The sequence below is a fragment of the Oryza brachyantha genome, chromosome 5, assembly GCF_000231095.2.
Source record: "Oryza brachyantha chromosome 5, ObraRS2, whole genome shotgun sequence".
NCBI classification, from domain to species: domain Eukaryota; kingdom Viridiplantae; phylum Streptophyta; class Magnoliopsida; order Poales; family Poaceae; genus Oryza; species Oryza brachyantha.
The window spans coordinates 3,237,403-3,262,402 of NC_023167.2; the positions used below are offsets into that span (position 1 = coordinate 3,237,403).

The 25,000-nt window shown below is 40.7% G+C and overlaps 3 protein-coding genes across 3 annotated transcripts; 2 read left to right on the forward strand and 1 right to left on the reverse strand.

Moving 5' to 3' along the window:
* The first annotated feature begins 933 nt into the window (after positions 1 to 933).
* LOC102708720 (UDP-glycosyltransferase 73C3-like) lies at positions 934 to 3,086 on the forward strand. Its single transcript, XM_006654988.3, has 2 exons — positions 934 to 1,596; positions 1,937 to 3,086. The coding sequence occupies exons 1-2, from the start codon at positions 1,124 to 1,126 to the stop codon at positions 2,922 to 2,924; spliced, it is 1,461 nt and encodes a 486-aa protein (XP_006655051.1). The 5' UTR covers positions 934 to 1,123; the 3' UTR covers positions 2,925 to 3,086.
* Positions 3,087 to 12,371: 9,285 nt separating this feature from the next.
* Positions 12,372 to 18,348, forward strand: LOC121054410 (coleoptile phototropism protein 1-like). The gene is made up of 2 exons (XM_040523909.1): positions 12,372 to 13,223; positions 17,349 to 18,348. The coding sequence occupies exons 1-2, from the start codon at positions 12,372 to 12,374 to the stop codon at positions 17,955 to 17,957; spliced, it is 1,461 nt and encodes a 486-aa protein (XP_040379843.1). The 3' UTR covers positions 17,958 to 18,348.
* A 1,274-nt stretch (positions 18,349 to 19,622) lies between these two features.
* Positions 19,623 to 21,260, reverse strand: LOC121054448 (gibberellin 3-beta-dioxygenase 1-like). The gene is made up of 3 exons (XM_040524179.1): positions 20,689 to 21,260; positions 20,462 to 20,617; positions 19,623 to 20,378 (listed from the first exon to the last, which is right to left on the reverse strand). The coding sequence occupies exons 1-3, from the start codon at positions 21,198 to 21,200 to the stop codon at positions 19,904 to 19,906; spliced, it is 1,143 nt and encodes a 380-aa protein (XP_040380113.1). The 5' UTR covers positions 21,201 to 21,260; the 3' UTR covers positions 19,623 to 19,903.
* Positions 21,261 to 25,000: the final 3,740 nt, after the last annotated feature.

The window sequence follows — 25,000 nt, forward strand, 5'->3', positions numbered from 1 at the left end:
TGCTTGCATATAGCCATGTAAATGGAACTAGTAAACCTGCAGAAAGTTGTGCCCTTTTTCCCTAATAAAATTGTTCTCAATCTTTGCCCTGATACCTTACATTATTATGAATAAATCAATTGCTACATTACTCTTGTTGGTGGATGGGCTGACAATGACACACATTTGTCCATAGAAAGTTTTACTAGCCTGTACATAGTCAACATTTCCATGTCCTCTGTATTGACTGTTCAGTCAACACGTCAACGTTTTTCTAAGAAAACTTGGTAGAGAAGGCTTCTCACCTGTGGTTATTAGATAAGAAATGAAAAACCTTTTGGCAGCGTTTAGATTGCAAAATTTTTTGCAAGAAATATCACATCAAACGTTTGACCAGATGTCGGAAGCGGTTTCCGGACACAAATGAAAAAACAAATTACAGATTCTGCCAAGAAACTGCGAGACGAATTTTTTAAGCCTAATCAACCCGTCATTAGCACATGTTGGTTACTGTAGCACTTATAGCTAATCATGGCCTAATTAGGCTCAAAAGATTCGTCTCACGATTTCTCCTATAACTGTGTAATTAGTTTTTTGTTCCATTTATATTTAGTGCTCCATTTATACGTCCAAAGCTTCGATGTGATGTTTTTGAAAAAAATTAGGAACTAAACAGCGCCTTAATGTAGGTCCCTCTTCTCTTCTAGACGAGAGACCTTCTAGAAAAATTCATAAAGTATTATGCTACTTCAAACTTGTGAGCTATTGAATATTCTTACAATTTTGTCATATGTGAATGGATATTTACTATACTAAGAGCAGGAGAAGATTATATTAGTGGACTAACTTTCAATGAAAAGAAAACTTTAGTCAAGGGAATACGGCTATTAGAAAAGATCATAATGGCTCAGAAAGATAATGTCATCACCACTCTACATTAGTCAAGGGGTCAATGGGTTTAAAGAACTGGATTAAGCAAGTTGCATACCTGTCATGGAAGACAACAGTAATATATTTACCTCTTTTTAGCAAGTTGCATACCCATGGGTGCAGAATCCATATGCCAATGTTGAGTTTCTCTATTAGCTAGATACCCAATCTCTTCTTCCCCCTCTGCATTTGGGTGAAGATTGCACAGGTAGCCATGAACTGCTTGCAAGATGCTTCAAAGCCACACTTTGTATTGGTACCATTCATGGCACAAGGCCACACCATCCCCATGATCGACATGGCACATCTCCTCGCCAAACACGGCGCCATGGTCAGCTTCATCACCACCCCGGTCAACGCGTCGCGGATTCAATCCACCATTGACAGCGCAGGAGAGCTCGACATCCCAATCCAGTTCGTGCCCTTCCAGCTCCCCTGTGCCCAGGTAGGACTGCCTGACGGTTGCGAGAACGTTGACAGGGTACTGGAGAAGGATCAGGTGAAGAAGCTGACCGATGCCTACAGCATGCTGCACAAGCCTCTTGTGTTGTATCTTCGTCAGCAGACTGTCCCTCCTTCCTGCATAATTTCAGACCTGTGTCAGCCATGGACAGGAGATGTTGCAAGGGAGTTTGGCATACCAAGGTTGATGTTCAATGGCTTCTGCGCCTTCTCTTCGCTCTGCAGGTAACTTAGTCACCCTATCCGTCTCCGGTGCATTCTATTGACAGTAGAATTTAATCAATACCATTGCTTTATTTTTATCGGACAACTGTGATTAAATTATATATTAGGTCTAGTAGAAATTTGAAGGGATAATATTGTACTTTTTATTGTGATCTTTATTGAAAGAACAAAATTACAAACTACTAATCAATTAATTAACAAAGTACAAAAATACCTTTTTTAATCAATGACTGAGATTAGTTCTACTGGTAGTATAATACTACCAGTAAAATGCACCGGAGAGGGATCCCCACCATCAACATTCTTCTCCTTTCTTTCTCAAGTTGTGCCAATTTTCTAGGTATCTCATCCATCAAGATATGGTGTTTGAGAATGTGGATGATGGAGATGAACTCGTTGTCCTTCCTGGGTTCCCTCATCATCTTGAGGTATCAAAGGCAAGGTCACCAGGGAACTTCAATTCACCAGGGTTTGAGAAATTCAGCGAGAAGATCCTCGATGAGGAGCGCAGAGCTGACAGTGTCATTACCAACAGCTTCTATGAGCTGGAGCCATTGTATGTGGATGCCTATCAGAAGAGAATAGGCAAGAGAGTCTGGACCATTGGACCAATGTTCCTCTGCAATGCTGACAGGGGCACAATGACAGACAGGGGTGCTAAGGCATCAGTCAATGAGAAGCATTGCATGGAATGGCTTGATTCCATGCAGCATGGCTCAGTTCTTTATGTCAGTTTTGGTAGCATGGCCTGTACTGTGGCTTCTCAGGTTGAGGAGATTGCACTGGGTTTGGAGGCTTCAAAGAGGCCATTTCTTTGGGTGATCAAATCTGATGATAGGACTACTGAGATTGATGAATTGCTGCCTGAAGGGTTCGAGGGGAGAACAAGATGCAGAGGTCTCATAATACAAGGTTGGGCACCACAAGCCATGATCCTCTCCCATCCATCCATTGGGGGTTTCGTGACGCACTGCGGGTGGAACTCAACAATAGAAGGAATATCAGCTGGTTTGCCAATGATCACATGGCCACATTGTGCAGAGCAATTCTTGAATGAGGAGCTGATAGTGAATGTACTGAAAGTAGGGTTGGCTGTGGGTGTGCAGAGCATAACAAACAGGACAATGAAGCCTCATGAAATTTCTATAGTGAAGAGGGAACAGATAGAGAGAGCTGTGGTAGAACTAATGGGCGAAGATGCCGGCGCAAAGGAGAGAAGAACAAGAGCTAAGGAACTGAAGGAAAAGGCTAGAAAGGCTATAGATGAAGGTTCATCTTACAGTAATATAAGGCAGCTGATTGAATATATCTCGATCAGGGTAACATGAACAGATGTTTAGTGATCTATTCTTCCGTATCACCTTTTCTTAGAGTAATAGTATTTTGACAAGAATTGATGTTACACATCCAAATCAGTTGCTTTCTTGTATGATGACATATTGGTGTACTCAGAAAGTTCCAACTTCCAACATGCCACTCTTACAATTGAATATTGTTGTCCTTCCTGTATTATGCTCCGATTGTGCATTGAGGTGGACTGTGATACTCATTTGGTGCAACTGGCTAACTGCGTAATGTATTTTAATAATATAAGTTGGGTGGCAACAGAGTTATTAGTGCGATAAAAAAGAAACAATTGTAGAAGAAACAACAATAGGATAACGATTTTGCTTAACTTTAGTTTGATTTCCAACTACAACAGTTCTTCAGTAGCTTATAAAAAGGGCACAACACAGAACATTAAGCACAAACTAACCATTGTTCTCTTCTTATTTCTGAATCTAATGGCCACCTACTGTAAGCATTTACGATGCTCACCAGAATTGATTCGAAAAATCAAGCTGCATTATCCAGAAATAGTGCATTGTACTCACATAATAAGGATTTGAGTAATAAATTGTAATTACTTGCAACCGATTCATTCACTAGAAGTAGAAATGAAAGAATTTAGACAAATCCTAGTAAACAGGCACAAGTAGTATAAATGAAACAATTCAGATAAACTTTACTGATAGTAATAAACAGAATGCCACAATATTTTTAGAGGCTGGCAGCAAAAACGGATGCTTCATGATTGTTCTCACTAACTTAAGAAGCAACCAGCACTTAAGGAAATAGCAGGAAAGGAACCTAAAAAAGGTAACCAAGGTTGAGGATAAAATAGATTAAAGCTAGAAGATGTGAAAAAGTAATTTACCTGGTTTATCTGAGCAATGGATTACACACAATTGCTAAGAACTTCTGCATATCCTTGAGAAGACAACATTCGAATCATGTGGCACAAGTTTAGTAGATAAGGCATATTTACTGCTAAAAAGCCCATTCATAGTAAACTGAAGCACATTAGATCATCAGATAATCATGTGCTATTCATTATATTCCAACATCAATCCTGCACAGCATGATCAGAAAATAGTAACCACTAACTAGTAGCCATATACTAGTATGAATTATCAAATGAACAAGGTACCTAGAAATAAGTTTGTGCATGTGCAACTGTGATTTATTTGGGAAAAATAAGGGCAAAATTTAGATCTTGAGTCTAGATGGCACACCATGGTAGGAGGCTCAACCTTGCACTTTGTACAAAAACTATTAGAAATACTATCTTACTCCCTCCATTTCACAATATAAGACTTTATAGTCTTGTCTAGATTCATATGAATGCTAATGCATCCAGACATATATGCAAATCACTGTACATTGATTAATGGATAAATTTAGACAAGGCTAAAAAAACATAATATGGAATGGAGGTAGTATTTTCTTTGTCAAATGACAGAAAATAGTATGCATAGGTTGTTTGTATTCAGTTATGGAGTTAGAAATTGTTGGTTTTACCACCAATAATTGGGTATCAATAACTCAAGCAGTCTTAATAGATTAAGAACAAAAGAATATCTTCACATATATAGTAACCTGGTACCTATTGCTTCTCTGACAAACACTGAAGAACTTAGCAAATTGACAATTTGTATTCTTCGCTCTTCATCTAACACACACCATTTCTTTGCTCTTCTTCATGACCTTGATAAATTGTATTTGTTCATATGAGGTTTATAAACATAGACTGTAGTTGAAATGCACTTATCTTCCAGACTTTTACAGGCCCCAGACTGCTGCATTGGTCTAAGAAAGAGATCTATCACTAGCTAAAATCCATGTACATCAATCTTTCATTTCAACTGGTAGTTATTGTACAAAATGGATCTTCCTTTGGTGCTGCATCCATTATTGCTTGTCTAAGCAGAAGAGACAACCATGTACAACATTTGCACATATAGTACTGGACAAAAAGGATACGCCCCACCTTATCCTCATAATCCAATCCAATAACCCTCCACAGATTCAGCATGATGAACAAGTCCAAACCCAAGCGAGATTAGACATATGTCCTGATCAGGCTAATGCAGTCTTCGAACAAATCATGTTTCAGTATCTTCCTTTATCAACCAGACCAGAGCCACAGAGCCATGGGAACGCCGACCGGATTTCTCACGCAATCTGCAATCTGGGAATCCTAGAGCACATTATGCAACATGACATGCCACGCATCACGTGACATTCAGTCAAGCCGTCACTACTCCGGAAACAGTTTTTACAGGCCAATGAAAGCAATGGATTAACATAAGGACCTGAAGAGAGATTACCCATGCCATCCCAGAGACACAATTCCTGCCCCTGCAATCAGCTGCACATGCTCCTCTGTTAAGGATGCCGGATTTGTGATCGGGCTGTGTGTGTCCACAATGGTGAAGTTGTCTGCTTGACCCACCACCCACGTTGAACCAGCCTGCCTGCCTGAATGAGGTTCAGACCATTAATCATCCAAATCCGCGGGATTATTAGGCTAATGCCGCCGCGTCTCATGTCCCCTGCATTTGCAGGAATGCAGTCAGTGTAACAAACTACCAATCCATGTCTTCCCAATTCCCATCCAGTACACCGTGCTCAGAACTGCAAGAATCGCCAGCCAAAGGTGCCAGCCAAAGACATTCCGGCATGGCGTCGTCCTCTCGGCGCACGACGGCGGCCTGGGAGCGCACCCCCACCGCACGGCGAAGTTGCGGCCATGTCCGGTAGCCGGTAAAGCCGCCCTCCGCCGGTGGGGGAATTCCGTCGAACAGGTCGCGGGCGGGCACAATACACGCACGTACGGCACCACCGCCGCCCCCGCCGCGGCGGAAGAAAAAGAAAGACGGGGCAATGATTGACCGTCAGCTCCTCCGGATCTCGGCGATCCCCGAGCACCCAGCACCGCCAGCGGCCGGCAATGGTGGTGGGGGTGGGGGTGGTGGTGCAGCAACTGCAAGCATGCAATCACAAGGCAACAAGAGCAACTGGGAGAAAGGACCACATGAATGCTGGTAGCTACTGCAGTGTGGGGGCATGCTGGGCTGCAGCCTTTGGAGCTAAGCTGCTGCCTGCCTGCTTTCCATGGCGGTCAGCTGCAGCTAGCTAGGGCTAGGCCGGCCACAGCCAAACTGCTGCTGCTGGTGGCTGACCTCTGCTGCATCTGCTGCCATGGACATGGACAGCAGAGTTACAGTCTTATTGTTACAGAGGGCAGGAGCAAGGTCAAGGTGACCACCCCCATGGACTGATCCACCATGCTTGAGCTCTATCACATACACATGCAAACACATTGTCAAAGGTGAGAGCAGTCCATGGACTATTAGCAGTGTTTTTCGGTGATCAATTAGTTTTGCTCGACAATGACGACGATTTACAGATGGTGATTGTTATGCTAGAGCATCCCAACAGTTTATCTAAATTTGGTCATCTATATCTTAGTTTGGATGGTTATCTATAACACAGTTTCATCATGTGCTCCAACAGATCATCCATATTAGAGCATCTATATTCTAGTTTATTACTCCCTCCATATTTTTTATATGACGCCGTTAACTTTTAGGTCCACGTTTGACCATTCGTCTTATTCAAAAAAATTATATAATTATTAATTATTTTTTATAATATGATTTATTATTATAGAAACTTTAATTATACATTATAATTTTACATATTTGGATATAAATTTTGAATAAGACAAATGGTCAAATGTGATTCTAAAAGTCAACGGTGTCATACATACGAATATAGAGGGAGTATATTTTATTGATACATGTAACTACCATGCATTTATTTTATATTTTATAGTTACCAAAGTTGGGACATTTGAGTTTTAGATGATGGAGTATAGATGTTCTCTCTCCTGATATAGAGGACATCTAAAAATAGAGGACGGAATAGATGTTCTGTTGGAGCACTACTTTTATCCTCTATCCTCTATTTTTAGAATAGATGATGGAATAGAAGAGCTGTTGGGATACTCTTAGACCATGTTTGTTTCTACTTAGGATTATTGTAAGCTGGCTTATTAAGATAGATTACTATAAGATGGATTATGATAAGCTGGCGAAGAGTAAGTTGTAATTTGTTTATTTATCAGATTATTGGATAGGCTAGATTACGAGATTTGTATGACTAAAGTCTGGAATACCCTCAACTATTTTGGATGCATTATCCATTCTTGTGTCTCTATACAACCAATAAAAAGTTGAATTTAGCTGGATAAAAATTTGAATTAGCTAAATAAAAATTGCTACATATGATGGTCAATCAGGCCCTCGCAGAAAACAAAATCAATGCCAACTAACAGATGTCATCCTTCTTCAGGCACACAGCTAACGAGCGTCATTGTATTGACCTTGGTTCACTAAACGATATCCATAATTAATCAAGGTTGCACTGCTGCCGATGGATCGATTTATCATATCGGTTTTACAGAGTATTTCCCCGTACTGTAAAACGACGCAGCATCGCATGTTGATGATGGATCGACGCCGTAGTCGCGAGGGCGTCGCCGGCCCAGTCTGCAGCCGCCGCTTTCCACTGGATTCGATATCATCAGGAGCGGAGATTTCTGAGATGAGCGGGGAGCCGAAGGGTGACGGGACGAGTTGGGCTAAGCAGTGGCAAGGTGGGTAATTATTTCGAAATATCAAAGGACAGTGGGTCTTTAGCCAATCAATAATCCGAAAAAAGCACCTATGGAGACGCTTATCAGATTATAGTAATCTAGCTTATAGATTATAATAAGTTGTCATAATAATCTATCTGTTTGTTTTAGATTATTTCTAATAAGCCACCTTACCATAATCCTAAGGGGGAAACAAACATGGCTTTAGTTGGAATGGTGAATTTTACATGGTGTTTTTTCGGTAGCGAAGGGAAGATCGCACGTTTGCTGCCTGCTTGGATGTTGTGGGTTGTGCTAAGTAAACCTAACAAATTTATATAAAAAAAAGCATGGCAATATATAAGAACTAAATTAGTTTAATTTAATACATTGTTAAATACATTTTTAATAAATCTGTTTTGGGTTGAAAATGCTATTGGGTGTTTTCTAGGAACTAGCTAAACCATCGTGCTTTGCTACAGATAAATATGAATTATAGGCACACTTGTCTTGTTGGATAATAAATTGATTTTGAGTTTTTTTAGCCTATAGACATATTTGCATAATAAACTTGTATTTTAGAAATTAAATAAGACTATTATATAATATTAAAGTACATGAAGAAATAGTTGGTAAAAAATGTATAATAGAGTTGGCATGTGGTAGATTCACTGGCTGTGTTCGCAAAGGCCTCACCGGCTAATGCCTATCTTAATTTCCGAGTACACACATTTTAAACTATTAAATGATACATAGTTAGCTAAAAAAGTTTATATGAAAGTTGTTTAAAAAAATCAAATTAATCCATCTGTCAAGTTTATAATAGTTAATACTTAATTAATCATATCCTAATCATATTTTTCATTTTGCGTGTGTGGTTTGGCACCAATTATGCCATCACTCTAGGGCCGTGTTCGGCAAGGGGCATAAGTTATCTTATCCCCTTGTTTTCCGCGCTCACACTTCCTGAACTGCTAAACGGTGTATTTTTTGCGAAAATTTTCTATAGAAAAGTTGTTTTAAAAAACCATACTAGTCTATTTCATTTTTTAATAATTAATAATTAATTAATCATGTACTAATCTATTACAACGTTTTTCACGCCGGATAACTAACCCCCTCCCCTCTCTTACCGAACACAGCCTAGAACACGCCCACTAACACCAGACCCACCTCCACACCTTTTTTTTAGAATAGTGGACTTGATTAAAATATAAAAAGTTTAACTTAAAGATAAACCAAAACATTTTATAATATGAAATTGAGGGAGTAGTCGCTAACCCATACTCCATGTGGTTATTTATATTTGATGTTTTACCACTAAAATTTAGTTTGGAGACCCAATTATATATATTATGGCCTTGTAAATAAGCTTATGCATGGTGGCCCATGGAGGGATAAAGATTCACCACTATTATTGGGTGTACCTCATCAAGAGGACTGCAAACAGCACAACAATGCAATCATGCAACATGGAGTACTCCCTAAGTCTCCAACACACACTAGCGCCCGGCGAGAAAGCCAAAAAAATTACGTTTTATTCAGGTAAAACCAGTAGTTACATGACCAAGCAACCATTTTCGAGCACCGGAATAATTAACCAGCCGTTACTCATCAACGTACGGCATTTGAAAAATATTTATGAAACGTTAAAAGTACTCCGTGAATATTGTTTGTTTGAAATACGAGAATTCAACGAAAATATTTTAAATAATGTTAGATCGTAAAGAGTCTTTTCCTATACCAAAAGTTAGCCAATAGGGTAAGAAGTTCCTCTGCATTGCCTCTTCACAATTAATGTGCGACTATTGAGTAATCTGCCCCCTTCACCATTGGTGTCTTCTTATCCGTTCACCACTCCATCATATGCTCATGATCTCTTACGAGTATACAGCTCCGCAGACCCCTCACGATTCATCAAGACTTCACACCCTAGTGTACATCAGGCTAGAAATCTTAAACTAGTCATACTTCGATATCAATTATTGGATTGTAAATACCACTTCTCACCCAAAGCTACATAAATGAGGTGAAGGATCGATTCTTCCACTTATATATTCATTTGTCTTTCCACGAGCAACGTGGGGCTATTTAACGAATACTGCTACGGGATAGCCTATATATGATCAGGATAATTCTTTTTGTAAAATCACATAATTTTATAATCATACCATAATTACGATATCGCACTACTGCTTCCTCCAGGGGGCTGCTAGCTGCAGCACATGAACATGATGATGATAATCTGCACACACATATGAACAAGAAGGTGAAGCTAGCAACGCATTGATCTGCCGTAAAAAGTAAGGAAGCAGGGGAGCCAAGTAGAGCCAAATGTTGGCTGGGATTGGCGACCAGATTTACCGAAAAGGTGCTCCACTTTTTTGGTCCCTCTCTCTGTCTGTTCATCGTGTCTGTCAGAATCTTTCTGGCAACGCACACAGGAACAAACCGGCCCAGCTTGCTAGAGTAGAGGCAATGGGATGACAATTGTATCCATACATTATGTATGCACATGTATACAATGTGCATTTCTGTTCAACATTATGAAAGTGCAGCATTGTTATGTGCAACATTACTTCAATTGTACGCAGTCAATTAGCTAGGGTTTACGATTTTGGTCCGAAACAGCCCTAACTCTCACCCCCAAACGTGAAACCATTTTGCCCGAAATTTCGGAAAAAAATAACTCATTTGTTGTGAAATTTTAGTCGAATCTAAAATTGATCCAAAAATTCCAACATATATAAGAAAAATGAAATTACAAACTCGCATATTGTATGCATAACATGACAACCCCACTCACTTGTTACGCAGAGACAATAATCCAAGCACAAGGATACAGGAGTCCAAATGCGCAGCCGGCAAGGTAGAGAAAAAGGGACATGTCACTTGATACATTGTAAAAAGGGACATGTCACTTGATACATTGTTCAGCTGGTGCAGTACCTCAAAACCGACGTGGTACCCCAATTATGCAAATTTTCAATATGAATATATAGATATGGTCTCCATAATTTTAAAGCAAATATTTAAAGAAACTATAGCTAAAGTTTGGCATTAATCTTGTCCAAATCAATCAATAGGTTATCGAAGGGGAGTAGTAAAGAGCTTAGCTAGAGGACAAGTTACACCTTTAACCGTGGTAGTAATAAGGGTCAAGCAGGGGGGGCGTGTACCACAACGCATGAACAGGGCCAACAACGACTTTTTTGAGTGTGTTGTGAGACCATGCATGATCAGTGCATCTCCTACTATTGAGCCCGTACAATTGTTTCTTGAGTAATGTTACTGTTGATTCAAAAAAAAAAAGAGTAATATTACTGCCTGGTTGATTAGTCTTCCGATTGTAACTGAAAATCGATGTTAAATAATTCAAAATGTTTTATTCATCATTTTCATTGTCCAGCTCTTTTTAGGATAGCTAATAAGACAAGTAAATAATCTGGCTAATATCTTTTTTAAATAAAGGTCAAATTTTAGAACTACAGACTGCTCTGTTTGTTTCGAGAGGGTTGGGAATGGCACGCAAAACAAAAGGTGCGGATTCGTGCATAATTAATTATTAACTTAAAAAACTAGAAAAAAAAGTAAATATGATTTTTAAAGGAACTTTAAAATAGAAAGTTTTGCAAAAAGATACACTATTTAATCATTCAAAAAATATGCATGCGGAAATTAAGAGAGAAAAGGTTGGGAACATAGGCACCCTAAGCCTAAGAAGTACCGTACCCCCGTTTAACTCAACTGTGCATTATTCTTTGAACACATAGTTACTTTGTTCAACGAATATAAGTATTTTTAGACAACGACAAGGTTTTCGTTGTGGTGTTTCGACCAATAATATCTATGATAATAAATTATTTTAAATAAAAATTTACATATATAATAAACTCTTCATATTTATTTTACAATTTCACCATTTCGCTTATATTTATACTTATATTTATAAGAAAAAAATGAATATTAAAACTTAACTTTAGACCTGATTTTGAGTTTTATACATCATAGTTTATTATTGAGTCTTTTATTTTTAAATCGTTAAGAATATATATATATAAATATAAATTTTGTCTATATTTTTTTAATTATCAATAAGTTGTTTTGCTTGTACTTAAAGCTAAAACATGAGGATGTTAATGTTTGTGAAATGCTCAACTTTTTGACATGTGTACTCCTGTAAAGAGCAGTACTGGTGGTGACAATCGGTGGTGATAAATCTACTATACTAACTAGTTCACCGTCAACTTCTTCCATTTTTTAAAAAAGTAACTAATACCTATATATCAAACCATTTTTATTAACTTAACTTTAATAATATATTAATAATACTTTTAATAAAATTTTATTGCAACGCAGAGTCATTACGCTAGTTTTTCTTAGAAAAAGAAAAAAAACAAACCGTACCTCATGAGATGAATTGAGATCCTCTCTGCAATAGTGACTGACATGTAGCCCATGTAGATTACTTCTCAGTGAGCAGTCCCTGCGAGATTGTCCGTTGCCATGTACCATCCACCGTCAACAAGACATATTTGCTTCGTTCAACAAAAAGTAGCGGGTACCTCAAGATATCAAATTATTTCTTATTATTGAATCTAGCTAAGTACAATGTATATTGTTAGATTAAACGATTAAAAATAATTTGGTACCGCGAAGTACCGGTACCTCGAGATAGTTTTTTTTATGAGAAAACGGTATAACGTAGACGCGCGCAACACTCACGCTCTCCCAAAAAAGCACGAGCACCTTTGCTCTCTACAAAAAGCTTTATCACTCACCTCACTCTCCACTGCCTTCGGCTTCGCCAACCATGACCCCGCCGTCGCCACCGCACGGCTCGCCGGACGCGCGCCTGGTGCCTCCCTCGCCCGTCGCTGCAGCCGCCGGTGCGGGTGCCGCAGTAACGCCCCCGCGCCGCAGCTGCGACGACGCGGCGGCGTGCGTCGTCAACGACGTCGACGCCTTCGCGCGCACCATCGCCAGCATCAGGTCGAAGCCTGCCGCGGCTGCCTCGTCCTCGTCGGATGGCGGCGGCGACCACCTCGCCACCGTGCTGTCCCACTACGCGGCCAGGTGGCTCCCGGACGTCGCGTCGTCGCCGTCGGGGCGGTTCCTGCTGCCGCCGCAGAGCCCCACGGCGACGTGGATCAGGAAGCGGCTCCTGCTCGAGTCCCTCGTCGCCGCGCTCCCGCCCGAGGGCGGCGGCGGAGGCGGCGGGGACGACGACGACGGCGGCGTCACGTGCGACTTCCTGCTCCGGCTGCTCCGCGCCGGGAGCATGGCGGGCGCCGACGCGGCGCTGCTCGCCGACCTCGAGGCGCGCGCGGCGCGGCGGCTGGACCAGGCGTCGCTCGGCGCCGTCATGATCCCAGCCTTCCGCTGCGGCGGCGGCGGCGGCGACCCTCCGGGCGCCAGTGCCACGCTGCTCGACGTGCCCCTCGTGCTCCGCCTCGTGCGCGGCTTCCTGCGCGAGGGCGGCAAGGCCGGCGGCGGCGCGGCGGCCGCCTGCAGGGTGGCGAGGCTGGTGGACGCGTACCTCGCCGAGGCGGCGCTGGAGGCCGGGCTGCGCCCGGCGGAGTTCGAGGAGCTCGCACGCGCCGTGCCGGCGCACGCCCGCGCCGCCGACGACGGGCTGTACCGCGCCGTGGACACCTACCTCAAGGTGAGTGCACATGCCTCGCGTCGCAGGCCATGGACACAATCATTTACAATTACATCACAATCTCACTTTGGCTAATGATGATTATGTCTGGGTGATTTGATTAGTTCAGTACTCTCATTATATTTTTATTTGATGCCATTGTTTTTTATAGGTATGTTTTAACCGTTTTATTTGAAATTCTTATGTAAATACTTAAAGTTATAAATCATGATTAAATTATTTTAATAATAAATCAATCTATAAAATAATTATTAATTATATATATTTTAATAAGATACATGATCAAACATATAATTAAAAGGCGATATTCTTATAAAATTGAAGAGAGTAATTAAATTAGTCTTCAGCAGTACATTCTGTCCTGGTAGGAACAAAAAGGGTGTCTGGCCGTTAAATCGGTTAACCATGCATCAATGGCTTTATATGTCTTTGAGAACATGTTGGCATGATGCTTCATCTTTTTTTCTTTTCTTTTTTTAGTACAAGAACATGATGCATCCATGACTTCATGAATCGCCTTCGTTGATCACTAATGGTTTCATTAACACAATTTACAATTAGAGGTGTTAATTAGCCTACCATGTTGGTTTGGTGAAACGGAACAAAAATCACTATACTTATAAATTTTGTTGGGAAAACTAGCTATTTTTTGTCATAAATAATATTATGATGCTAAAAACTTATTTCAGAAAAAATAATACTCTGTATTTTTTATATAACGCCGTTGACTTTTAGGTCCACGTTTGATCATTCGTTTTATTAAAAAATATAATTATTAATTATTTTGATATAATATGATTTATTATTATAGGAGCTTTAAGTTTACATTATAATTGTAAATATTTGGATATAAATTTTAAATAAGACGAATGATTAAACGTGAACATAAAAGTCAACGAGTCATATATAAAAAAAATATGTGGGAGTACAAAATAACAGAAGCAATATCCCCACATGCATCTGAACTTGAGAAAAAATGTTAAGAAAGCTTTAGAGCAAATGGATTTAAAGAACACATGGAGAGAAACTGAGACTGTGATTCAGAAAATGGAAAAAAAACTCTTACAAGGTTTAAGCCAGATACACATTAATTAGTAATTTTCTATCATCATGTTATCCTTAAGTCCTCTGTAAATTTAAGAATTTTAAAAAAAAAGAACACGAGAACATACAAAAACTGCTACTTCTAAAGTTCTTAGTCATATTTTTCTCTTTAAATTATACAGAACTCCTACGATCATAACAACTAGTAGGATCCTTCGTAACACATATTTCCTTGGAACCATCACATCATCTCATCATACTTCTCCTACACAAATATCCTATTATCTTAATACTCTAGACATGTTCTTTAAGATAGACGAGGAGAAATGATTGCCATGATATAATATGAACAGAGAAATTAACTATTATATTATAAAGTTAAAATATTAACTATTATAAAGTAAAAAACGATATGTACGATGATAAACGAATATATATATATATATAAATTTTTTTAATAAAAATACATTGTTTAGCAAATTTAAAAAAAATAGAAAAGGTACGTGTAAAAGAAACACAATCCAGGGTGAGCATGTCAACTTTATAAACATGATATAGGGGTGTTTGTTTCCCTAGGATTTTTTTAAGTCCATTTTGGAATACTAATTAGAAGCATTAAATATAGACTATTAATAAAACTCACCCATGTTCGGTACTATTTCGCAAAACGAATCTATTGAGTCTAATTAATCCATAATTAGCGAATGTGATGCTACAGTAAACATTTACTAATTATATCTTAATTAGGCTTAAAAAATTTATCTAATAAAATAACCTTTATCCATACAGATAGTTTTATTATTCATTTATATTTAATAAATCTAATTAACGCCAATCATCCAAGTGAAAAAAAAAAGTCTAGGGGTCCAGTGCAATAGTAGTACTCCATGCACGTACTTCCATGCATGCTGCTGGTGGCCGGCGATGTGACTGTGTTGGAAGCATGCGACGGTATACTGTGACTGTAAAAAAAACAACCATGGAAGTAAGAGCAGGCCAGTTTCAGGTTCAGTACGGCGTCGTAACCATATGCTGCTGTGTGTTCTGCGTGTTTGACCGCACGGTAGTTCATGCTGGACCGTCAATCATATCGCCCTAGCTAATCATCTGAAATTTTTGGATTCCTCCTAATCATCAGTTTGCTCCGGAGTGTTTTTGTCCTCGTGTGATTAAGCTCAATTGATCATTAGTGCTTACATGGAGTAAGCGATTGAAATGGCAGTTGCATGGTTTTGTAGGATCTGAGACTGCTTGCTTGAGGTAATTTTGAATTTAAAATTTATTTAAGGGTTTTTGACACTCAGTTTTGACCTTTAAGAATCTCTTCACTATTTAAAGTGGGGAGTCGTGCTCCTTGGCCTCTTCAACCCTACTTTCACGTGAAAACGTCCTCTCTTTTTTTATAAAACCCAACCAATTCAGCCCAAATTCTTTTAGTAAACTGAATAACAATCTATTGCAATGCCCGGGCCGTAACTTGTAAATATAAAAATTTCACTCAAAAACTATTTTTTTATTATATCGGTGGCATCTATTGGCCTTTACTCAATCATTCTCTTGTGTTTGAAAATGTTCTGAAAAAGAATCTCTTTAGTTCCCATTTATCTTCTTCCCCTGTGCATGCATCCTTCACTTGTCGTTGCTCGAAGATACGAGACCAATGCAAAATTACTCGACACCAACTCGTTTGTATGGATTACCAGCGACACATATATAGTCCAGTCACATCGGTTGGCAAAAGTCACTTTGTTTTTTCGCCCTAGCAATTGCCATGTTTTGGTACACACATGCAGTTCACCAGCTAGAACTGTAGTAGTACTAATCACACATGCAGTGCAGTGTGAGTGTGTGACACTCTTCTGAAAGAAACAAAAACAAATCAGAACTGCAGTTGTGTTCACGTGAGCTATCTATACCTAGCATAACATCATTGCAACAGCATCAGCTTTGAACAATCTAATCCATCTGGTGCAAGTGCTGATGTGCTAAGCAACAAGACAGAGTTGCTACCTGTTCATCCATTTGGAACATTGAAATTTTACAGAAATTTTATAGGGTGTGTATACATTGGAAAAGAAGATCTCTATATGCTTTTTTGGATAGAAGGAATTAACCCATTAGAATTCCTATTGAATTAACTTAAAACATGCTAGGAATTTTGGAGGGAATCTACAATGAGCCCATGCATATTGGAAAATTTCCTCTGTGTCGCTATCTCTTGAAATTCCTGTATGTTTTTCATGTGAAACAACCAAATAACATAATGAGTAATTCATGTGTTTGTTTTGGTATTCCGTAGAATCAGGTTGTCATGTCAACCTAAACTCTGTGTTTTTTCTAATTTTATGTTTTTTGAATCATGCATTCAAAAGAGGACCTAGGCTTGCCTCATTCTTCCGTTGATCTCTATATTACGATCAATCGATTTTTAAGTAGTCTGATAGGGTTTGTTAATTTAGCATGTTTTACATGCTGGCGTTTGTGTGATTCTCTAGTTGGTTAATCATTTATCTGTATGAATTTTAGTGAAAACTTCTCAAAGATTTAACTGGAAAGTATGCATAGTTCTACCAGTAATAAATAGTTACTTCTTTCTTGCATATCACCCAAATAATCATTAAAAATACCAGATAAATTAATATAAGATATATACTCCACAAACACAGAAATTTAAATTTGATTTTTATACATGGTAAAAAAATAGCAATTTTAACTTTGAATATGTTTTTGTCATAACTTATTAAAATCGAATTTAATATTACACGTTTTGTCAAATGATATAACTCATCCTAAACCAGCTTAGTTAATCCTTTTGTAAGGATCCGCCTAGCGATGAAATGTTTGAAAATTTTAATTTTATCGATCAAATTCGATCACTGTTGTTGGATTATAATATAAAGGCATACATATAAGTTAAAAATCTTATACACGTCCTCCACGTCCAGTCTCCTATTGCACGCGTATTTGTTAAAAGAAAAAAAATTAAATGTTTGATTGATAGAAAAATGCTTTTGCAAATATTTTGATAAAAAGGAATATGCGAGAGAGTAGATAATGTTGGTGGTGTACTGGTGTGTGCAGGCGCACCCGCACGCCGGGAAGGAGGAGAGGCGGTCGCTGTGCCGGCTGATCGACGCGCGCAAGCTGTCGGCGGAGGCGGCGGCGCACGCCGTGCAGAACGAGCGCCTCCCCGTGCGCTGCGTCGTCCAGGTGCTCTTCTCCGAGCACGGCAGCAAGCTCACCCGCCTCGCCGAGTGGACCACCGGCTCCTTCCGCTCCCTCCAGGCCCGGAGCCCCGCCGACGTCGTGCTCGCGGCCTCCGCCGGCGGCGGCGGCGGCGGCGCGCGGTGCCCCTCCAAGCGCGAGGTCGTCGTCCAGCACCACGAGCTCCGCCGCCTCCGCGAGGACGTCTCCCGCCTCCAGGTGCAGTGCCACGCGCTGCAGGCGCAGGTGGACCGCCTCAGCTCGGACCACCGCCGCCGCCGCGGGCTGTTCAAGTGGGGCGCTCTCCTCTTCGGCGGCGGCGCCGGCGCCGGCGCCACGGGGGCGGCGGCCGTCGTCGTGGACGACTCCGACAGCGGCCTGGACAGGACGCCGCTGAGCGGGAAGAAGGGCGTCCGCGCGGGCGCCGGGTCGACGCCGGCGACGGGCACACCGGCGGTGGCGAGGTGGCGCAGGTCGCACTCGTGAGCGCCGCGTGTGTCGTGTACGTGCGTGCGTGCACAGCACGGGTGGCTGGTGATCAAAGATTCATTCATCCCAAGACAAAACGTGTTGGCTTCTTTGTTTCTTTAAATCTGTTCATTTATCTTCGTGTTCGTGTGCCTGTGATCGATCGATTCGCTGCTCCTTGGCGCTTGGAGTGAGTGTGCTTAGTTCTTTTGCTTGGTTTTTTCCATGTGTATCCGATGCACCGCCGGAATCGGGAACTGATCATGTTTAGGGCTGAGTTAGAGCGTCCTTCACCATTTCGTAATTTTACGCCATAAATTGATAAAGATTTTAGTAGGATTATAGAGCCGAGCAAGGCTAATAATATAGCTAAAAAGTTGGCTATAAGATTTCTTATAGTCTTCTCTTGGTCCACCCATATACTAGTTAGCTCTTTATCATTAATGCAAGACTCACATGTCACTCTCATATAGTTTTTTGGTTCCTGTGCCCAAGCTGGCTACAAGCTAATAGACTGTTTACACTGTCTCGCATCCCCTCTCTTCTCCACATAAACATATAGCCAGCTTATAGCCTGCTATTATACTTGCTCTTAGGGCTTACGTTTTAAGTTACTACCAGCTCATCTAAATTTGGTTATTCATATCTTCATTTAGGTGATCTAAACCAGTTTTATTTTTCGTATCTCTTTATACTCTAGCATATTATCTATATATGACATTCTCTATATCTATATTAGAGGATGGATTCAGAATATTCAAATATACAATTTCTCTCCTAATATGGATGACATCTAAAATATAGAATAAAATGAATCTTCTAACGGAGGTTAATTTTTACCATTTATCCTCTATTTTTAATATGGGGATGGGATATATGTACTGATGTAGATGCTCTTAGTTCTGTCCCCGATCTGACGAGATGAGTATAGTCACCGATAAAGTTGTCTTCCACCTCTAGAAACACCTCCTTCCACTACTATAGAATAAGATCAATCATACCGTTCCATCCAAAAACAAGCAATTGCTCTATTGTCATTGTTTTGAAGCCTAATTAACAAAATGACCATATTTTTTTACTGTGCTCATTTCGCCTCGTTTTCAAAATCGAACCAATCGTTTGGCCATATTCTGTTAATCCCCGCGGATGGTGTTAATAGAGCCAAAAAAAGATACATATGTCCTTACTCATTTGACCTTGGTTTATTATGTAAATATGTGCATAAAATTGAATTTGTTTGAAATATATGTGATACGTTATATGTGATGATGACGGCCTACTTTAAAATCTCCCTCTTTAATCGTGTCGAGGGTCCCTACTTTTCATTTTACGAGAGTTGCTATAAAATATAATTATTAGAGATGAACTCATATCTACTGCTTATAATTAAAGAGGTATTTTACGGTGTTTACATTCCTAAATGATATAGCTGCGATGGCTCATGGCAAAAGATACATTACGAAATATATTAGAGGTATAAAGATACTAAGAGTTAAAAAGTAATTGTATATAAGAGACTTACTAAGTAAGTCTGTGCCACGGATCTTCCTCTGGCCTCTCTTCCTCCTCCGCCCCTTGCCCCCTTCGGCCCCATCTCCACCATTGCCCCTAGCTAACTCGTAATAGATTGAACTCCACGTAAACAATCTGATGAGAATTATTGAACACACACAACCAATCTGGTTAATACCTCTCCATAATCATAGGAAGATATAGACATAAGATACATTTGCCATTGTAATACCATTATATTTGCATCACTGTTATCGATTATAATTTTTTTTCCATACTTTGTCCCTCGCAGACTAATAGCTCATGACGCAACACCTCCATGTACCTATAATCAACTTGCAAACATTATAAAATCCCTCGCAATTAAAATTTTGTTTGCTTGTTTTGGCCCACGAATAATCTTTTTTTAAACCTACAAGTAATCTTAATTTCTACTTGCAAGGCTCAATCAATTAAGTCTGCTCATGATCCTCTTCATTCGCCACGCGAATCATCGTCAACGCCGACACGTTTGTCCCGAACATCTTCTCCCTGATGGCCATGTACTCCGGCCATGTCACGGCCCGGTACACCGGCTCGCTCGCCGGCGACCCGCCGGCGCCGGCGGCGGCGGGCGCGAGAGGCGCCACCTTCATGTCGGGCGGCGGGCCGAGGAAGTAGGGCATGGAGATCCGGTCGCGCTCCCGGTTGACGACGGCGCGGTGCAGCACGCTGTGGAAGCGGCCGTTGGTGAGCACGTGGAGGAGGTCGCCGACGACGACGACGAGCGCCCCCGGCGTGGCCGCCGGCACCGTCACCCACCGGTCCGGGCGGCGGCGGAGCAGCTGCAGCCCCGGCACGGGGCTCTGCAGGATGAAGGTGAAGAAGCCCGAGTCGGTGTGCGCCGCCAGCCCCACCGCCCGCTCCGGATCCGGACACCTCGGAAACCTGCGCGCGCGCACGCCGCCACGTGTCAGCTCCAGAGCGCGTGTGCATGGATCCATGCATGAATGAGGACGGGGTTTCGTTACAGGTTCAGGTGCAGCGTCGACGTCAACGTGTCGCGGATCTTCCGCTCCACCTCGCCGTCGCCGTCGCCGCCGGCGAGCCCGAGGGAGCTGAGGAACATGGAGAGCAGCCTCTCGCCCAGCGCCCTCATCGCCGCGTCGTACTCCTCCATGGCGGAGCTATCGAGTAGCTAGGTTAGTTGCATTGCACGCATGGCGGGGATCGGGTGGTGGTGGTGGTGGGTGCGTACCAGAAGAGGTGGTAGTCGTCACCGGCGTCGGGCCAGACGCGGCGGAACTCGGCGCGGACGGCGGCGGGCGGGAAGGTGTAGCCCTCGGCCCACATGCGCTTCGGGTACCGGAGCAGGTAGGGCGGGACGCCGTAGCCGGTGGAGCCGCCGCCGGGCCGCCGCGCCGCGCGCGCCTTCTCCGGCGCCGGGAGCGCGAACAGCCGCGCCGCCTGCTCCTCCGCGCGCGCCAGGACCTCGCCCGGCACGCCGTGGCCGACGAGCAGGAACCCGCCCCACTCCTCCGCCGCGGCGCGCGCCGCAGCGGCGGCCGCGCCGTCGCCGCCGCTCATGTCCACCACCGGCACGGCGTCGTCGCCGTGCTGCTGCTCGTCCCCCGGCATCGTCGCCGCCACCACCGGAGCGGCGTCCTTCTCGTGCATCCCCATCCACGCGTGCGACTCCGGCACGCACTCCGCCGCGCGGAAGTCGAAGTAGGCGGCGCCATTGTCGTTCTCAACCGGCGACGACGGCATGGCGCGACGTCTTGATCTGCATGAACTCGTCGGCACAAACTGTGCCGAGTGATTTATATACACGTGGTTGGCACAAGCATTTTTGTCGTGAGTTCAAGTCAAGGCTAATTTTGGATATGGATTATCTACAAAATTAATCCATTCTTTTGTTGGTTTTTTATCTTTCCATGTCGCGCCTCTAGCAGAAATTAATCAGAAAAAGTAATTTTACAGTACTTGAGTAGATAAGGTAAAAAACTTTAATGTAAAATTTGGTACCTCATAGTACGTAGGTACCAAAATTTTACATTGAAATTTGATACATCATGGTGGATACATTCTCAAAGACGGTAAAATTACTTAATCAGAAATGGATAGGCTTAGGGGTTTTTTTCGAACTAAATTAAATCTGTCATTCTTTTCTTTGCACTAGCGGTTTGCTCTTTTAATTTTATTTCATTTCTACCCCTTCCATTTAGGTAACCGTCCTGCAAAGCATGTATTGATGTGCATTTAGCTTTACATGAGTAACTGAGTATAAATTTAATTAGACCCTTAATTACCTATGTCAACTCAAATACTATCAGCTACCGTTACTATATCCATTGATTCGCCCATGGTATCAATTCGTATGGTACGACACGCTGAACCTATAAAATTGAGGGACGAGATGATAGGTAAGGTGACAAAGCATTAGAACCAGTGGTGGTTTAGACACAACAAGGGGCGCTGTGAGGAAACAAATCCTCTGATTTACTACTCTCTGACTTTGAGTTATGACATGTGGATCCCACACTAATTAGCGGGTCCACTTATTAGTGACCCATGTTAGATGACAGTAAGTTAGAGAAGTCTCGATCATCCCGTGTTATAGCGACTACTCTTGTTATTAGTTTATATAGAAATAGCAAATTAAGGTGCAAGCTTCGAATGTTGAATTGGCCTTGCATCAGAATAAAAAGAGTAAATTTGACTAATCTATACGAAATTTGATCAAATTATCGCAACACTGCATTTAAGGTTGTGGGTCACGAAACTATAGATTTAGAATCAAACTTTTTAGAGACCTACATATTTGTTTATCAAAAAACTATAGACTTTGCTGTGTAGCTATCAAAAAAACTATATGTTTTAGAGTTTCACTATTGTCTTTTTAAAATTATAAAAGTTATAGTTTGGGGATAAAATTGGTTTTAAATCTATAGTTTTGTGATGCAATGTCATAAATTTATAGTTTTATGAAAAAAAATTTGTGTTGAATCTTTAGTTTTGTGATACACCCTTGAATCTATATGTTTATGATAGCTTCATGAAGAGAGAGTTCCCTGTATGGCACTGAAATTATACCCGGTTTTTTCTATGCCATGCAAAAAATCGAATTTTCCTCTGTGCTATTCACTTAATTTTTTTCTTCCTTATGTGCCACTGCTATTAACTTTTCTATCCAACTCCATTAACTTATTTTGCTTACGTTCCTTCTATGCCACTACATGCCCAAATGACACGAAACATAGAATTGAAAATTGATATTTTCGAATAAAATTTAAAATTAAGACAGCAAAATTTAAAATTGATATTTTTAATACAATTTGAAAATTTTTATTTTCGGATAAATTTGAAATGACTCGCAACATAGAATTGAAAATTTGAAAATATCAATTTCCCTACTTTGAAGAGTACTAAAGAGCAATATTTGACCTTATTCTCTAACTATCATAACCTGGGTATCTTTTTTAAACCTTTTGAAAAATTTCAAAAACTAAGATGGTTTTAAATCTCTGAAAAAAATTAAATGAGTAAACAAAGTGACAGAAAATCTTTGAAAAAATCAATGTAGGGAAATTGATATTTTTCAAATTTTCAATTCTATGTTGCGGGTCATTTCAAATTTATCTGAAAATATTAATTTTCAAATTTTATTCAAAAATATCAATTTTCAATTCTGTTGTCTTAATTTTAAATTTTATTCAAAAATATCAATTTTCAATTATATGTTTCGGGTCATTTGGCATGTAGTGGCATAAAAGGAATATAAGCAAAATAAGTTAACGGAGTTGGATGAAAAAGTTAACGGCAGTGACACATAAGGAAAAAAAATTAAGTGAATGGCATAGAGGGAGTTTGATTTTTTACATGACATGAAAAAATCAGGTATAATTTCAGTGGTACACAGGAATTCTCTCTTTTATGAAACTATCAATAGTTACGTGAAATTTACTTAAATGAAAAGGGAAATTCAAAACTATCAAAGAACTCTTTATGGGCTGGCCAAACTTAAAAATGCAGTATATGTCATCCAAAGTTAAAAGTGGTTAGTGGGCCTTTTCTATATGGGCCACTGCACGTGGTTGAGTTTCAAGGAATAAAACTTTTTTGGTATTTTTTTGGTGGCATGGGGATTCAACCGGCCTCTTTTTACTTAAAAAAAAAATACAATCCGCTGTTAGTTCTAGCCTTCTAGGTGGCAAAGTCCTTAAAGCTTCTATTGAGAGAAAGAGAAGTTATAGTTCAAGGGCAAAGTAAAAATGGGTAAGATTTGTGAATAAAAATTTTATATATGTATTCTTAGTGATCTGAAAGCTAAGGTTAAAAAATAAACTTCGGTGAAAAACTCTCCAAAAGTGAACTCTAAATTTAAGGTTTAAAAATTTATATTTTAGCTTATAAACATAAACAGAGATAGGGGTGAGATCTGGATGATGACAGGAAGCATTTCGTATTTTTTAAGTGGGTAAAAACATAAAAGCGTATTTGTCCGTCCTTCCTATCGCCTCATGCGCAACGCGTCCTCTTCCAAGAAAAATTAGAAAAAGAAAAATTCGCGCAGCACTCCTCCCTGAGAAAACACTACGGAGCCCCATAAAATTTGCCAAGAAGAGGACAAAAGTCACCAAATTTTACAACAAAATCCATCCGAAGTTACCCAATGTATCCGAAATCTCTACAATCATTTTTTTTTTGTTCAGTCCAAGACACTGAATAGTGTATTTATTTGATGAGCATATGCACCAGATTTCCATTCGTGGCTTAAAGAAAAGGAGCTGTATTCGAGACAATTGCCAATGGTAAACACATCAACACAACGCATTACAGATTTACAGGACGTACATTAGTACATAATCGTCCATAAATACAGTTCTTATTCAGACAAGATGGACAACGATGACTGTCGCAGTGGCTACCACAATCTGCATCACTTTCATAGCGAAGATGTCAGCAGCAGCAGCAGAGTGTCTCGAGGCAGCACTCGCAGGTCTCGTAGCAGCAGAAGCAGCAGCAGAGTGTAAAGAGGCTGCAGAGAAGCAATGCATTTGTGGAACTGACAAAGATTTCAACCGAAACAAATGAACAATTTAAGTGTCGGAAGAAACACTTGCTCACAAATCTGAGGAGAATTTCAACTGAACTGGATGTATTTCACTAATTTATGTGGTGCAATTTGGTAGCTACTTCCATTTTGGATTGCAGCACAGGTTACTACTGCTCTTAGTACTGGAGAGTGAAAGACAATACTAAATTCCTAACTGAAGGCTTTAGCCTTTAGGTCTAGAAAAAAGTTACATGAAAATGACTGGCAACTACCATATTGTCCATCAGAATCAGATGGCGTATTCCATTCTATCAGACAAGCCAAAGCTAGCATGGTGGAAACACTATTTGAGTGATGGATGATTTGTGAGTTGGATGTCTAGAAAGTAGACACCATTTCGCTCTCTATATCTTTTTTGGATATTGATCTATGGAGTATGTATCAGCCTTTCGATGTTCTGTATATCTTGATAGACTACAGAAACTACACCAAATGCTCACAAAAAGGTGAA